Source organism: Choloepus didactylus, chromosome 19 (assembly GCF_015220235.1).
Source record: "Choloepus didactylus isolate mChoDid1 chromosome 19, mChoDid1.pri, whole genome shotgun sequence".
NCBI lineage: Eukaryota > Metazoa > Chordata > Mammalia > Pilosa > Megalonychidae > Choloepus > Choloepus didactylus.
Window position 1 is genome coordinate 65,110,784 of NC_051325.1, and position 15,047 is coordinate 65,125,830.

Consider the following 15,047-nt stretch of genomic DNA (forward strand, 5'->3'; position numbering starts at 1 on the left):
GGGCTGCCGAGACCTCATTGCCAGAGTTGTCTGTGCAGATGGTGCTCCCGGGGTTGGGCAGTGCACAGACTGTGCAACAGTGCAGGGCAGCCCTGGTCCCCACGTCAGAGCACCTGAAAGGAGGAAAAAGCTGCATGTCTGCTGAGCCCCTTCAGGTGTAAGTGGGCAGGGAGGCAAGCAGATTTGGGATCCTGGTTTTATGGTCTCGTTCTAGAAGACTAAGTGAGGATTGTGGAGAGGAGGTTACAAGGAGGTAGACTTCAGGGCAACACAACAAGAGCTTTGTGACCGTGGAGGAAATGTTTTGATGGCTTAGCTGTGGCTCCTCTCCCCATGTCTCCTTGTGCCCTGGCCCAGCAGCCGGACAGGGTGTGGCCGCACGTGCCCCCTTTCACCCACGGGAAGCTGGGCGACTGCAAAGCGCTGACGAGTCAGAAGCAGAGCTGCTGAGTTAGAAAAGCCCGGGCCTGGGTTTGTCTGTTTCCTATTGTCGGCAAAACAAATTACCACAGATTTAGTGGCTTGAAACAACATGAATTTCTTCTCTCTCTGTCCTGGAGGTCAGGATTGTGAACGGGTGGGCAGGGCCACGTCCCCTTGGAGGCTCTGGAGAAGGGCCTGTGCTTTGTGTCCGCCAGCTCCTGGGGACCACCCACTGTCCCTGGCTCGTGGCCCCTTCCTCCAGCCCCACTGCCAGCACGTGCCCTCCTCTGACCCCTGCCTCCTCCTCTGAGGACCCCTGGGCTGATGTGGACCCACCCGGATTACCAGGCTAACCGCCCATCTCGAGGGCCCTAACGCTATCACACCTGCCCAGCCCCTTTGCACGGAGCTGAGCACACTCACAGGCGTGGGGAAACAGGACCAGGACATCTTGGGGCCAGTTTTCAGCCAAAAAATCTGGGAATAGGGAGGTGAACTAAGAACCAAGATGATGTCTTAGTTTCCTGGCTGCTGAAGCAAATGCCGTGCAGGCGATGCTTTCTCCCCGAACACAGGCGCTCCGGGGCCGGCTGCGGCCACCCCTGGTCCCGGGCCCTCTGCCTCCTGGCAGCACACACGGCAGCCCCTCCCGGCCCCTCCCGTCTCCCCCAGCCTCTGGCTGCTCCGCGGCTTCTCTCTGGGCATCCGACCCCATGGGGCCTCCAGGAGTGGGACTGGGACCCGGCCCGAGCCAGCTGGGCGCCCCTTAGCTGACGGCACCTCCTCAGGAGGCCTCTTCTCCAGCGTCCAAACCCCAGGAATGCATTAACTCTAAGAACATGTTTTTCTGGGGTACGTACAGCTCCAAGCCACCACTGATGGGGAGAGGGTCACCAAGCCCCCAGACTACAGGCTGTGCCGGGGCCGGCAACCCGGAGCTCAGCCGGAACTCTGAGTCTAAGACAGAGGGGAGGACCCACAGTCCATGCAGCCAGTGCCCCCCACCCCCCAGCAGGTGACGCCGTCCAGACTGCACTGTCCTCCCCCCAGACCCAGCAACCCAGGAGCATGTGCACCCGGTGCGGGGGAGGGTGGCCTCAGGAACACAGCAAGGGGGGCAGAGGGAGAACTGAAACCCCTGCTCCCCTCCCACCGGCTCTATGACCTCACAAAAGTAGCTTCGCTCCTCAGTGCCTCAGTTTCCTTGTCTGTAAAAGTTGGGGGGGGGGTGGCTCCGTTTGACCGACAAGGGAGCAGGTGCAGAGCAGGGGCGCTGCCCAGCATCACGGGGGCGTCAGGGCAAAGCCAGTAGAGTCTGGGCCCCCATGCCCAGTCCAGAACTCTTTCCACAGGCGCTCATGAGAACTCAGCATTCAGCATTTGTGGAGCTCCAGCTGTTTGCAGCCCTGGGTTGGGGGCTGTAAGAGGCCCAGGAGGGTGTGCTCCCTGCCACCCCACAATCTGGAGCACTGGACCCCCCCATCCCTGTCCCAGCCCACCCCGACCCCGTCCCCAGCAGTCTGAGAGCCCCTGCTGCCTGGCACAGAAACTGCCATCTGCCCCCCGCCAGGCCACTTACGCCACAGATCACAGCTCCTCCCCTGCCTGCCCGGGTCACCTGAGGAACCTGAAATGGAGACAAGAAAACTCCTGTCATCCTGCGCTGTGGCCAGAGTGGGGGGGATCGCCCTGAGAGGCATCAAGTTCCCACCCCCGGCCTATGGGTCTGGCAAGAGTGTTGGACGGGGGTCAGGGATCCTGACACCCGCTAACCCACCCACGCGGACTGCCCTGTCCGGGGCCGGGGCCCCCAGTGGGCCAAGGAAGTGAGGCCCGTCCTCCCAGGCTGGCCGGTGGCTCTAATCTGGGAAGGCTGCTTTGGAGGCAGGGTGGCAGGCAGCCCATGGCCCGAGGCACGGGGGGCAGAGTCCCCTGGACAGAGACCCCTGTGCCCCTCTGGATTGGGTTGAGTAGGGTACCCCCACAATCTATGTCCGCCCAGAACCTGCCACGTGCCCTTCTCTGGAAATGGGGTCTTTGCAGATGTGGCTGAGGGGAGAGTTGAGATGAGACCATCCTGGATCGGGGTGGGGGACCCTAAACCCGGTGAGTGTCCTTGCAGGAGGCGGAAGAGGACACGGAGCCACGCGCAGGGAGAGGCCGTGCAGTGACGGAGGCCGAGCCTGGCGGGATGGCTGCTAGCCAGGAGCACCCAGGAACGCCCAGGGCCCCCAGGAGCCAGGAGGGGGCAGGAAGGAGCCCCCCAGAGACTCTGGAAGGAGCCCACCAGCTGATGCCCGGACCTCGGAATCGGGGTCCCCAGAACTGGGAGGGAGAAAACGTCTGTGGCTTTAACCCCTGTGTGTGCTGTTCGTGACAGTGCCCAGGAAGCTAACGCACCCTCCTACGAGCAGACCTTCTCCGCCCGAGAGCAAAACTGGGCCTGCCCTGGGGGTCCCCTCGTGTGAGGGGGGCAGACAGGAGGCAGGAAAACAGACAAGGAAGTGCAGGCCTCAGGGGCTGGGGGCAACCGGGGAGTGGACGGAGGGGCTGGCACTCTGGGGTCAGGAGGAGGCCTTGACGTCCAGGGACACTCGAGGACCCGCAGGATGCCTGGGCAGCTGGAGTGGGGGCGCCGAGAGATTGGGTGGGCTGGGTGGGCAGGGCCTGGCTCTGCGGGCTGCCCCGGAGGGACACGGGCAGGGGGTGACCCAAGGGACTCACGGGCCCCCGAGAGCCGCCTCCCCCCAGCGTCCACCCCGCCCAGCAGCGGGATCTGGCGTCCAACAGGGAGATGGTCAGCCGGGAGGCCACGTCGGCCGGCTCTGTGCATCCACATCAATCAGGCTGAAATCGCCCCTAATCACGCCATCCTCCCGACAGCCGGGCTCCCGGGCCCAGCTGAGTCATCCATCTGAATTAGCGAGAGACGCTTCCCACCGGCCCGGCGAGGCGCACGGGGGGCACCGGGCTCCCTGGAGGCCTCGGGTCTCATCCCTGGCTGAGTTCCCAAGGCTGCACTGTGCCCCAAACCTGCCATGGTCCCCCTACCTCTGGGCGGCTTCCCCATCTGCAGCCCACTCTACCTCCCCCTCGCTAGGTAAGTGGTTTCAGTCCTGGGGTCCCCATCTCTGACAAGGTCATGGTGATGAAGATTAAGAGCACGTTTTCCAGCCCTCCCTGCACACGCACGACCTCCAGAGCTGTTGGGTTTTGCGATAGCCCATTTCACAGGTGGGAAAACTGAGGCTCAAGGGCATTAGCAGGCTGGACTGGACAGCCCGGCTGCAGCAGCGGCAGGCCTGTCTCCCCGGCTGTGGGAGCAGCGTCCTCGCCCTCATCCCCAGAATCCCCACTGAGGTGGCAAAGGGGGTGTTGCAGAGGTGACACATTTGCAGGCCTTGAAGAGGTTGTCCTGGCCTGCCCAGGTGGGCCAGTGTCACCACCTGCGCCCTCAGCAGACAAGGTTCCCTGGCCGGAGACGAGACTGGGTGCAAGGCCCGAGGCAGGGGTAGGGGTCAGAGCTCTGGAGGTGGAGGGGCCTCGAGGTGGAGCTGGGGACACCCCAGCCGGCACCCAGGCAGGAGCGGGGATTCCAGCCCCCAGGGATACCCCACCAGCGCCGGCCTTGGATCTTGTTCTCTGCCACCCAGAGCCGTGACGTGAGCTGAGCCCCCTGGACCTCTGAACGCAGAGAGAATGAAGGGACAGGGCCTCGAGCTGATGGATTCCTGGTGACTTGTGCAGCAGAAACAGGAAAGTGATCCAGGAGCCCCTGCGAGGCGCTGCGGCCACTCACCTGGCCAGTGCCCCTTTGCTGGGATTTATTTCCGTCCTTCGCTGCAGGCTTCGTTGCGGACGCCTCTGCCTGTCGGTCCACGAGCTCGCGTGCACCCGCATGGGGATACATCCGTCCTCCAGCCTGAGTCACAAGTTCCTGTCCCTCCTCAGTGCCCGTCGGACGAGAGGCAGGACACCAACAGTGGGACACAGAGGGGCCCAGAGGCTGCAGGGGAGACCCAAGCCCTTCCCCGACCCCCCTCCGCCTGCTGCTTCCCGATGGTTCCAGCCCCACCCAGGGGCTCTGCCGAGGAGGGGCCCCCTCACACCGGCCTTGCTGGGTGCCAGGTGGTCGGGGCAGGGGCCCGGGCTTGGGTGCCAAGTGTCTTTTCCTCGGCACTCGCACCTGTGCCTGAGAACGGTCCGGGCTCTTGTTCCAATGAGCGAGGCCGGCCACCATCTCGGGTCCCCTCGGCTCTGCTCCGGCCACCTCGAAGGCAGCCCTGGCTTGGCCGCCTGCAGGTGTGTCTGGGCCATGGGGACTTTCCTCCTGAAAAACCCACCCACCCCTGCCCCTCCCCAGGAGGCCCGGGGAGGACGGCCCCACCTGGCAGTGGGGGGACATCGGTGGAGGGGGGCGTCTTCCTGGGTCTCGCCTGGTCCAAGGTCCCGTCCTAGAGCTGAGACCACCCCACGTGGGGTCCTCAAGTGTGAGGCAGGTGCGTTGGAAATGTCCACCATCATCCCACTACCTGGGGACCCCTCTGGCATTTGGGGGGCAGGAACAAGGACGCTCAGCACCTCACAGTGCAGGGACATGCACACAGTGACACGATGTCCCCGAATGCCCGGAGAAGTGTAGACACACCTGGACCTGCCCAGCTTCCAGTCAGTCCACGCTCCCATGGGGTAGCCCCTCCTCTGGAAGTTTCTGCAGCATGTTCTCCCCAGCCCTGCTCTTGGCTCGACCCCCAGCAGACTTTTAGGTCTTTTGGAGCAGAGGCTTACACCATGCACACACATGTGTACACACCCACAAACATGCAGCCTGTGAGTGTACACATGCAACACACGTGCATGTGTGTACACAGGTGTAAGTGTGCACTCAGACCCACACACGGTCAGGCCTGTGCACACACAAGCACACCCACACCTGTGCACACCTGTGCACACACGTGCTTGCAGGCCTCTGCTCTGTCCCTAGAAGGGTGAGGTGGCGGCTCTGACCCTATGAGTGGCTCGTGGAGCCTCCTCTGGCCCCTGGCTCCTGGTGGGCTGTCCGGCCCTGGCGGGCACCTTGGAGGTTTGTTAAATGACCGACAAATGGCTCCTGGTCACCTCCACCACCCCATCAGGCCAGGGTTGCCCCCGTGGCCTCTCGACTGACCTATAAGCCATTGTTCTTGGGATGAGGGTGGGTGCGGGTGGGGGGCAGAGTGGATGGAACAGGGGTGGGCCGAGGTGGGCATCGAGCACCCCAGACCCCTCTGGACCAGCGAGGAGGCAGGAGGGGCCCTCCCCGTGCAGCCCCCTCCGCACCCTGGGGCAGCTCAGGCCTTACCCCGGAGGCACCCCTCGCCTGCCAGTTCTGTTCTGGGGGTTCATGTATGAGGAACGAAGGGGAGCTTTGTCCCGGGGAGTGGTGATGTCTGTTGGAGTGGCTTCATGAGTCAATTGTGACACGTCAAGTTTTTTGTGAAAATATGGTAAGTGCTTGTAATTTTCTTTTTTCTGCAGAAGTTGCAGCAGAGAGAAAGCAGCTCCCGGGGTCCAGGGGAGGGAGGGGGGCCAGGAGGGAAGAAGCAGGACCCCAAAGGTGGCAGAGCAAGCCCGATACCCCCGCCTCTCAGCCTGGGGGGGCACGGGGAGGGAGGACAGACAGAAATAGAGAGGCAGAAGGACGGACAGACACAGGCCCAGAGACAGGAAGGAGACAGAGAGAAGAAGGGGTGGGAGGGGTGGGGGCGGGGGCCCTGGAGAGTGGGGTCCCTGGGAGATGGGGACCCTGGCACTGTTTCCTCCTTCGGCCCCTGAGTCTCTGGCCGATTAGGGTCCGGAGTCCTTTCCTGGGTCACTCGGGGCACTCAGGCTGGGGAGTGGTGGGAGAACTGGAGGGCTCCGCCTCGGCCTGGGGGGGTGGGGGCCACTGGCCGGGACCCGCCTCAGTGAGGGGCCGCCGAGGCTGTGCCGTCCCTTCCCACCCTGGGACTGGGCCCACAGGGGGCGCAGGTTCACCCACACGCGTCCCGATTCTGTCTTCAGAGCAAAGGGGGGCTCTGATCAATAAAAAAGTTACTTTGTATAAAAAAGAAACTCTGAAACAAAATATAAACATAAAAATTAAATCTATTTTCTTTCTTTCAATCAAGAACCCCCAGAATGGGAGGGAAGAGAGGAACGAAGGGTGGGCAGCTGGGGCAGGGGGCCAGGGAGCCCCTTCCACAAGCACTGGGTTTTGAACCACACGAATGAGTCGCCTGTTCGCAGTGGAGCCTGGCGCTGGCGGCTTCGGTAAGACAGCGGGCGGGGAGGGCAGCCCGCAAACCCAGCCTTCTCTTCAGTTTCACCTGCTCCCGCCGGCCTCCAGCTGTGCACACATCTGCATGAAGTCAGGGAATCTGGCCAAACTCCTGGAGCTTAGCCGGAGCCCTACTGCCGGCCAAAGCGCCCAGCCCTCCCGACTGCGGCCTGAGCAAGCAGGGAAGGAGCATCTCTCCGCAGCCTCGCGGTGGACCAGAAAAGCGGCCAGGGCCTGGGAGCCCTCGAGGAAGGAAGGATGGAGGAGAGGGTTCCTGCTGCCCTAATCAGCCACATGTCTGCCCGCGTTGAGTCTGATCCCCTGGTGCACACCCCAGGATCTGCCCATTTGAGAGAGGAGCCAGGGGTCTGAGGGCAGCTGCGGGATGCATCTCAGGAGCCACTGCCCGGAGGCCTGCCCTCCAGGAGCCGGTGGAGCAGAGGGGAAAGCCAGCACATACCCCTGGCCCGGCCAGGACAGGACACAAAGAGGAAGCAGGCAGGGAAGCCCTCCTAGGTGGGAAGGCTTTCCAGGTTGAAGAAGGAGAGGGATTTTACCTGGCAGCTGGCGGCTGGGCAGAGAGCCACATGAACCCGGTGGAGGAGCAGGCCGGTGCCCAGCAGTGACAGCTCCACTGGGTAAGGTGAGGCCCGGGGCAGCCAAGCTCTCATCAACACACCTGGGGAGAATGCACTGTTGCTGGGCCCATTTCACGGAGGGAATCTGAGGCCCGGAGAGACTGGGAGGTGGGTTTTTATGCGGAGTTAAAAGCCAAGCACATTATCCACCATCTTTCTGTGGCCGGCCGGAGGCTCCCCCTCTCCCCACAGAACCAAAGGGGATGGGGGAGGCAGAAATCAGGAAATTCCAGGGCTGGACGCTTCATGCCGCCTGCGAGAGGAGCCAGGCCAGCCCCGGCAAGAACCAGGGACGGTAGCGTGGGCCGAGCCGGAGGGTGACCCAGAGTGTCCTGGCTCGCAAGGGACCCTCTGTGGCAGGAAAGGAGGGCCGCGGAGGGCCAGAGGGGCGAGGCCGGGGCGGCGAGGCCAGCAGCACAAAGGGCAGGGGGCGCTCCTGGGGAGGCGGCTGAGCGGGGAGCGGGCCCAGGAGGGGCGACAGGCTGCACCGCGGTCCCCGGCGGGAGGCGACGGTCCCCAGGTCCCGCGAGGAGGCGCAGGGCGACGGGCGGGGGCGGGGAGGGGGCGCAGCCAGCAGCCTAGGCGGCCTCCATTGGGCTTGAAGAGCTGCCCGGGAGGCGTGGTGGCCCGCCCCCGGTGCGCCCAGACCCCGCCCCCGGTGCTCCCAGGCCCCTCCCCAGAGCAGTCAGGCCCGCCCAGGCCCCGCCCTGGTGCAGTCAGGCCCCCGCCCCCGGTGCTCCCAGGCCCCGCCCCCGGTGCTCCCAGGCCCCTCCCCAGAGCAGTCAGGCCCGCCCAGGCCCCGCCCTGGTGCAGTCAGACCCCTGCTCCCGGTGCGCACAGGCCCCGCCCCCCGCATTAGGCCCGCCCTGTTGCGGTCAGGCCCCGCCCCCCGGCGCTCCCAGGCCCCGCCCCAGAGCAGTCAGGCCCGCCCAGGTGCAGTCAGGCCCCTGCCCCCGGTGCGCCCAGGCTCCGCCCCTGTGCACTCATGTCCCCGCCCCCTGTGTGCCCAGGCCCCGCCCCAGCGCAGTCAGGCCCGCCCAGGCCCCCTCCCCGTCCGCCCCGCCCCGTCCTGGACCCCGCCCCAAGGCCTCTCGCGCCCCGCGCGTCCCCACCGTTGCTGCTTTTTCCGACCCGCGGTTCACTCCCGCCCAGAGTTCCAGGCTGTGCGCCCCGGCGTGGACCCATCACCACCGGCGAGGGCAGGCGGTCAAGATCGGCAGGGCCCGGGCGCCTCTTCCCTCCGAGCACAGGGGGCGGGCGTGGGCCCCTCGGCCCAGCACCACCCGGAGCAGGATGGACGGCGCTAGCGGAGCGGCAGTTAAAGCCAGTTGGAAGCCCCCCTTCCCACTGGAATTGTCCTTTTTTTTTCCTTAACAGCTTTATTAAGATTTAATTCACATACCATACAATTCACCCATTCAAAGTGTACACTTCAAAAAGTTTTAATATATTCACAGATATGTGCATCTACCACCAAAAGTTAGAACATTTTCATCACCCCAAATGGAAAGTCCACCTCATTAGCAGTCACTCCCCATTTCTCCCAGTCTGCCCACCCCGCCGGCCGAGGCACCCATGCCCTTTTCTGTCCTATGGATTTGCCGATCCTACACCTTTGGTATAAATGGAATCATGCAGCGCATGGCGTTTTGTGAGTGGTGTCTTTCGCCTCTTTCACTTCTTTCCTTTCAGTGTAAGGTCTTTGAGGTCCATCCATGTGGTGGCAGGTATCAGAACTTCATTCCTTTTCAAGTCCTTTGCCCATTTTTTTTTTAAATTTTATTTTGAAATAAATTCAAAGTTATAGGAACAGTTGCAAAAACAATACAAACCCCATACACAGAACTCCAGCATACCCTGACCCCCCTCCCCTGATACCCTGATCCACCAACTTTAACATCCTGTCACACCGCCATTTCTCTTTCCCTCTCTCCCTCCCTCCCTATCTATCATCCATCATCTATTGCTCTGTCTTCTGAACATGAGAGTAAGCTGCACACATCCTTGAACAAACACTATAATTCACATATACAATTCCCATGAGCAAGAACCTTCTTTTATGCAATCACATTAAGTGCAGCTAAGAAGTTCAAGAAATTCAACATTGATACAAAGCTTACATTCTATATTTCCTTTTTTTTTTTTTTTTTCTTATGTCTCAGCTGTGTCCCTTTGAGCCTCCTGTCCTCCATCCTCAGATCCCATCCAGGATTATCCTTGGCATTCAATTGTCATCTATTTAGACTGTCTTTTTTTTTTTTTTTCAATTGTGGGAACATATATACAGCCTAAATCTTCCCATTCCACCCCCTCCCTAGCATTCCATTAGTGGGATTAATCACATTTAGAATGTTGCAATGCTATCACCTTCCCCCCATCCATTACTAGAAATTTCCCTTCACCTCAAACAGCAGCCCTACACTCCTTTCTTAACTCCCATTGCCCCTTCCCCCACTTCTCGTAACCCATACTCTATTTTTCATCTCTATCCTTTGCCCATTTTTAAATTGGGTTATTGTCTTTTTATTTTGAGTTCCAAGAGTTCTTTATATAGTGTGGATGCAAGTCCTGATCAGATACATGACTTGCACATATTTTCTCCCATTCTATGGGTTGTCTTTTCACTTTTTTTGATGGTGTCCTCTGAAGCACAAAAGTTTTCATTTTGATGTATTATTCCTCTTCATCGTGCTTTTTTAGACGCTCAGGGTTTAAACGCCGCCTGAGCGTGGACCCCGCCCAGGGCCAGAGCAGGGCGGGGAGGCGGCGGGAAAGTGTGGCCCGGCCCGGCAGCCGGGAGGCACTGCACGGCGCCAGGCGGCCGCCAGGGGGCGCCCCGCGAGGGTTCGCCGGGGCCGGGCCTTTAACTGCGCCTGCGCCGGTGCGCGAGCCCGGCCCGAGCGCGCGCCTGCGTCTGCGCCTGCGCGGGCCCGTGGCCGCGCCTCCTCGCGCGGGCTGGTGGCCGGCCGCGGCCATGGGGGAAGCGGAGGTGGGCGGCGGCGCCGCGGGCGACAAGGGTCCGGGGGAGGCGGCGGCGAGCCCCGCGGAGGAGACGGTGGTGTGGAGCCCCGAGGTGGAGGTGTGCCTCTTCCACGCCATGCTGGGCCACAAGCCCGTCGGTGAGCGCGCCGGAGGCCGCGCACACGCGTGGGGGCGGGGCGGGCCTCGGTAACCGCCGGGGGGCGGGGCGATGGGCGGGGCGAGGGCCGGCCTGGGCGGGGAGATGGGCGGGGCGAGGGCCGGCCTGGGCGGGGCTCGGTTACCGACGGGGGCGGGGCGGGGCCGGCCTCCCCCCACCCTCGCGCCCCGCCCGCAGGTGTGAACCGGCACTTCCACATGATCTGCATCCGGGACAAGTTCAGCCAGAACATCGGGCGGCAGGTCCCCTCCAAGGTCATCTGGGACCACCTGAGCACCATGTACGACATGCAGGCGCTGGTGAGGCCCCAGGTGCCCCCACCCCGCTCTCCCGCCTGCCCCCCCAGCCCTGGACGGCTGCAGCTGCTGCGTTTGAGGCTGGGGCTGGGGGCGCTGCCTGGGTTGGGGGGTCGGTGACAGCCCCTCCCGGAGCTGGAGCTGAGCCTGAAGGAGCGTTACAGGCGCCGCCGCGGTCCCGGGGCCTTTGGGTCCTGCTGTCCAGCTCAGCCTTGGGAAGGCCCAGTGGAGCCTTGGGCGGGAAGGGGTTGGGGTCTCGTTGCCATCAGGGTGCCCACGACAGAAGAGACGGGGCAGCCGAGGGGATCACTGGGTCAGGGCACTAAAGACCAGCATGTGGCCAGAGAGCTGGGGGGAGTGGAGGGGGACCGGGAGGGGTTGGAGAGGCCGCGACCCACCCCAGGTGGAAAGTGGGGCCGCCACCACCTCCAGGCCGAGACCCCAGCACCACGTCTCCAAGGTTCTGCCGCTGCTACCTAGGCTCTCTTGCACCCCCTTTCTTAGCCTTTCACAGCTGTGCGTGTCACACAGGAGGTGGGGACTCAGGGGTGCACAGAGGCAGCCTGGCCCCTGGTGAGCACCCCGAGCCCTGAGCTGCTGCTCCGCGAGCAGCCTGTGCTGAGGCCATTCTGGGCCCCGGCAGAGCTTGCCCTCCAGGGATGGGGACCTGGTCCTGCCCTCTGGGGGGGGGGCACCCCACTCCCCACTGATAAGTCAGGGATGGAGGTGCAGAGGGCCAGTGGCTGCCCAGGGGTCCCCAAGCCTGCCCTCTGAGCCAGCCCCTGTGATGGCAAGGGGTCACCTGTGAGTTGGTGGGGACGTTAGTTCCAGTTACTTCCGAGCCTATCTCTAGGCCCACAGCGGGCCAGAGCCTGGGGGTGCAGAGAGGAAGTCGTGGCACACTCTTCCCTGTCCTTGGGGAGCTCATGCCACAGTGTGGGAGACAGACTGACAGACTGGTCTGGGGCTGCGAGGCCCACCTGTGCGGTGCAGACTCCTGGCTCTGGGGGGCGTAGAGCTGAGAAGCCCAGCCCATAGGGTGCTCGGGGAACTGCCAGGTGCTGGTCCTAGGGTTTCTTCCCATTCCTGGAGCAGCTCATGACACCCTCGGGTCTGGGCAAGTCTTTGGGGATGTCAGTTTTTTACGCCATGGAATCCCTGAGTAACTGATTCCAGAATCACTTGATCTCCTGGACAGCCCCCTCCCTGAGGGAGCCTGATTTCAGTGGGCCTGGATGGGGCTGTGAGCTGAGACCCTGTCTCCTGTCGCCACCTCCCCACCAGTCAGGGGTGGCTTTCCCTGGCATCTGGCCACCCTGGAAGCTGTGCCTGGAGCCCAGTTGGAGCCCAGTGGGTGCTCCCTGGCTGACACGGCCCCACCTGCTTGCCTTCCCCACCTGGTTCCAGGGGAGCAGCTTCCCCAGCCTGGGAGGCCCTTGGTGACTGCAGCCTCTGCCCAAGTGCCCAGCTCCCTTGGTGAGCACGTGCTCAAGCTAAGAGTTGTCTCCTGCGGGCCGGGCCAGGCCCACCCCTGCTGCCTAGAAGTGTGTATCTGTGTGGGGGGTGGAGGTGGGGCCAGGTCTCAGCCTCTACAGACCCGAGTCTCCCTCCCGTTGGTGGCTTTCATGTCATTCTTGACTTCTGTAGGTCTGTCTGCCAAGCCCAGGCCACTGTGGGCTGTGACGGGGGGAAGAGCCATGGCCCTCGCCCCTGCACCCCATCTCTCCCTCACTCCTCTACCCACTCTTTCAAGACAGTTGAACTCTTGACTTGGCTTCTCTGTGTTTTAATGCCTGGCTGAAATCACCTTTTTTTTCCTTGTTTTTTAATTAACTAAAACATCGCATTTGATATCAGCACGAGTCTGAGATTCTTCCATTCCCGAATCCAGAGAGGAACTTCGTCCTTCCGGAAGAGATCATTCACGAAGTCCGGGAAGGTGAGACTCAGGTCTGGAGATTAGAAAAGGCAGGCGCTGGGCTCGAGCAAGGTGTGAGGGCAGAGGTGGCATCTCCAGGGTCCTAGAGAGACGGGGGCACCTGTGCTGACCCCACCTTGACCCACTGGGGAGGTCTGGGGTGCCTGTGGGTCAGAGGGGCCTCCTCTGAAGGGCAGGGGCGGGTGCCAGGAGCACCCCCACAGCCGGGGCAGGGGTGGGGAGGGCGCTGCTCTGCGGGTCTGCGGCCCGGGCCCTGCGCCCCTCCGGGAGCCTCGCCTCCCACTCTGTGCGTCTCCCTGCAGGAAAGGTGATCATCGAGGAGGAGCTGAAGGAGGAGATGAAGGAAGACGTGGACCCTCACAACGGGGCCGATGACCGTGAGTGCGGGGCGCCCCGCCGGGTCTGGTTTAGCAGCTCAAGAGGCAGCCTCTGTCTGCTCGGACGGGAGTAGCCATGCCCTCGTCCAGGGCAGCCTCGGGCCCCGCCAGGGAGGCCCCATGGCACAGCTTAAAGTAGAGCACGTCAGAGGCCACTCCCACGGGTGTTCCCGGCCCAGAAAAAGAAGTTGCAGGCCCAGTAACGTTCACGCTCGTGGGACGAGGTGCCAGGGTCTGGCATCATTTGGACGGTCCATCTCGTGACGTCCTCACAGCCCTAGTAGGTAACCCTGGGATTCCCATGGTGGGAGCGTCCCAGCCTTGTTTGGGGGCCCATGGGCAGGGAGACTGTAGCTCGGTAAGGTGCCTTTTGGGTTCCAGGGGGATGTGTTTGTAGACAAACGGAACTGAACAGGAAAGTCAAGTAAGACTCCAGGAACTCTCTTTTTAGCGTGGTTTGAGCTACAGCCAAATGATCCTGTCCCTCAGTTTTCTCATCTTCAGGAAGCTTGGGGAAAGCAGCTGAAAAACCCAGCAAAGAGAAAGACAGGAGCTGCTCTGACCCCGGGTCCAAGGAGGGGGCCGACAAGCGCAAGCGCAACCGCGTCACCGACAAGGTTCTGACGGCCAACAGCAACCCCTCGAGCCCCAGTGCCGCCAAGCGGCGGCGAACCTAGACCCAGGCCCGGGTCGGGGGGGGGTCAGGCCGGGCTCAGCCAAGGGCCGCCGGCGGGGCCAGAGGGCCTCCCTTAGCCGGAGCAGCCTGGGTTGCCGCTGTCCGCAGCCATGGGGCCGAGGAGGTTTGTGGGGGCTGTCTTCTCGCGAGGACACATTGCGTCCCTTGGGCTGCTGATGAGGTGCTGCTGGGGTGAGCTGCCGGCCGCGTCAGGGCAGACTGCGCCAGCCCGCTGCACGCCGGAGGGCTGGGTGCTCCGATGTCCAGGCCGGGCTGGACGCGGGGCCTGGAGCCAGCAACACAGACCTGTCAGCCGCTTTCTAAACCCAAAGGGCCACGAGAACGGGCCTTGAGTGCCACACCCGCCCGCCCCAGTGGCCCTCGCCCCTCGAGACGGACCCAGACACTCTGCCTTGCTTCGTTGGCTTGCACTGTAACTGTGTATATAATTTGGTTGGTACTTCACTATTTAATTTTTTAGAAGACTATTTTATTAGTGTTTTATATGAAACATATTGCGGAAGTTAAACCTGTGTTGTATTTTTCCTGGAGTGTTTTGTTTTAAGGTAATGAATACTGAGATACTTTGTGCTCAGTTTTTATATGCCAGATATTGAGAATTTGTAGCAGTTATTTTTGTATCATCACATAGCTTTCAGAGAGACCGAGTGAGTGAGGAGGCCACGTGCCGGCTGAGGAGGGAGGCAGCTGCAGTGTTTGTGGGAAGGGACTTCCACTTGGCTGCTGGAAACATTAAAGCGCAAAAAATGAACCTGGCGTCGGGTGAGTTTGATACCAAAATAGGTTGGTTTTATTTCTCCTGTAGAACGTTTTTATTTTTAGTTTTCTGTTATTTATAAAGAGTACACCTACATGGTTTCCTAATATTACTTTGATGCACTGTATATGCCTACTTAGAGCCCAGTCAGTGCTCTCTGTGGACCACACACTGTGGGACAAGCGCTTCACACGATTCGGGAGGGGAGCAGAGCGTGCGCACTTGCCCCTGTGGCATCAGTGACGAGCTCGCTCCTTTGGGCTGTTTGTTCTTACAAGCATGAAAGTCCTGCCATGCCAAGTGGAGAGAAGGATGCTCTCTCTCCCCTGGCCTTCCACCAAGCCCCCACCTCTTCACCTTGACACCGTCAACCGGGGCACCTCCACTCACCATCTGGGAACTTCTCCAGCCCTCTGTCGAGTCCACCCGAGGGCACCAGTCATACCCACTGTGGCTGGGCCCTCCCCGTGCATGGGGTCTGGA

General features: G+C 61.9%; 1 protein-coding gene across 2 annotated transcripts; it reads left to right on the forward strand.

Annotated features, from left to right (window-relative positions):
- Positions 1-10,290: 10,290 nt before the first annotated feature.
- LOC119515182 (MRG domain binding protein) lies at positions 10,291-14,558 on the forward strand. Of its 2 annotated transcripts, none has more exons than XM_037810999.1 (5): positions 10,291-10,478; positions 10,676-10,797; positions 12,652-12,733; positions 13,036-13,110; positions 13,600-14,558. In XM_037810999.1, the coding sequence occupies exons 1-5, from the start codon at positions 10,334-10,336 to the stop codon at positions 13,785-13,787; spliced, it is 612 nt and encodes a 203-aa protein (XP_037666927.1). In that variant the 5' UTR covers positions 10,291-10,333; the 3' UTR covers positions 13,788-14,558. The 2 variants fall into 2 exon arrangements, with proteins under 2 accessions (XP_037666927.1, XP_037666928.1); XM_037811000.1 differs by having other exon boundaries at positions 13,615-14,558.
- The last annotated feature ends 489 nt before the right edge of the window (positions 14,559-15,047 follow it).

Coding starts and splice junctions, on each gene's coding strand:
- LOC119515182 (XM_037810999.1), top strand. CDS start 10,334: ATGGGGGAAGCGGAGGTGGGCGGCGGCGCCGCGGGCGACAAGGGTCCG. Junction 10,479..10,675: donor GCTGGGCCACAAGCCCGTCG/GTGAGCGCGCCG, acceptor CCCCGCCCGCAG/GTGTGAACCGGCACTTCCAC. Junction 12,734..13,035: donor CATTCACGAAGTCCGGGAAG/GTGAGACTCAGG, acceptor GTCTCCCTGCAG/GAAAGGTGATCATCGAGGAG.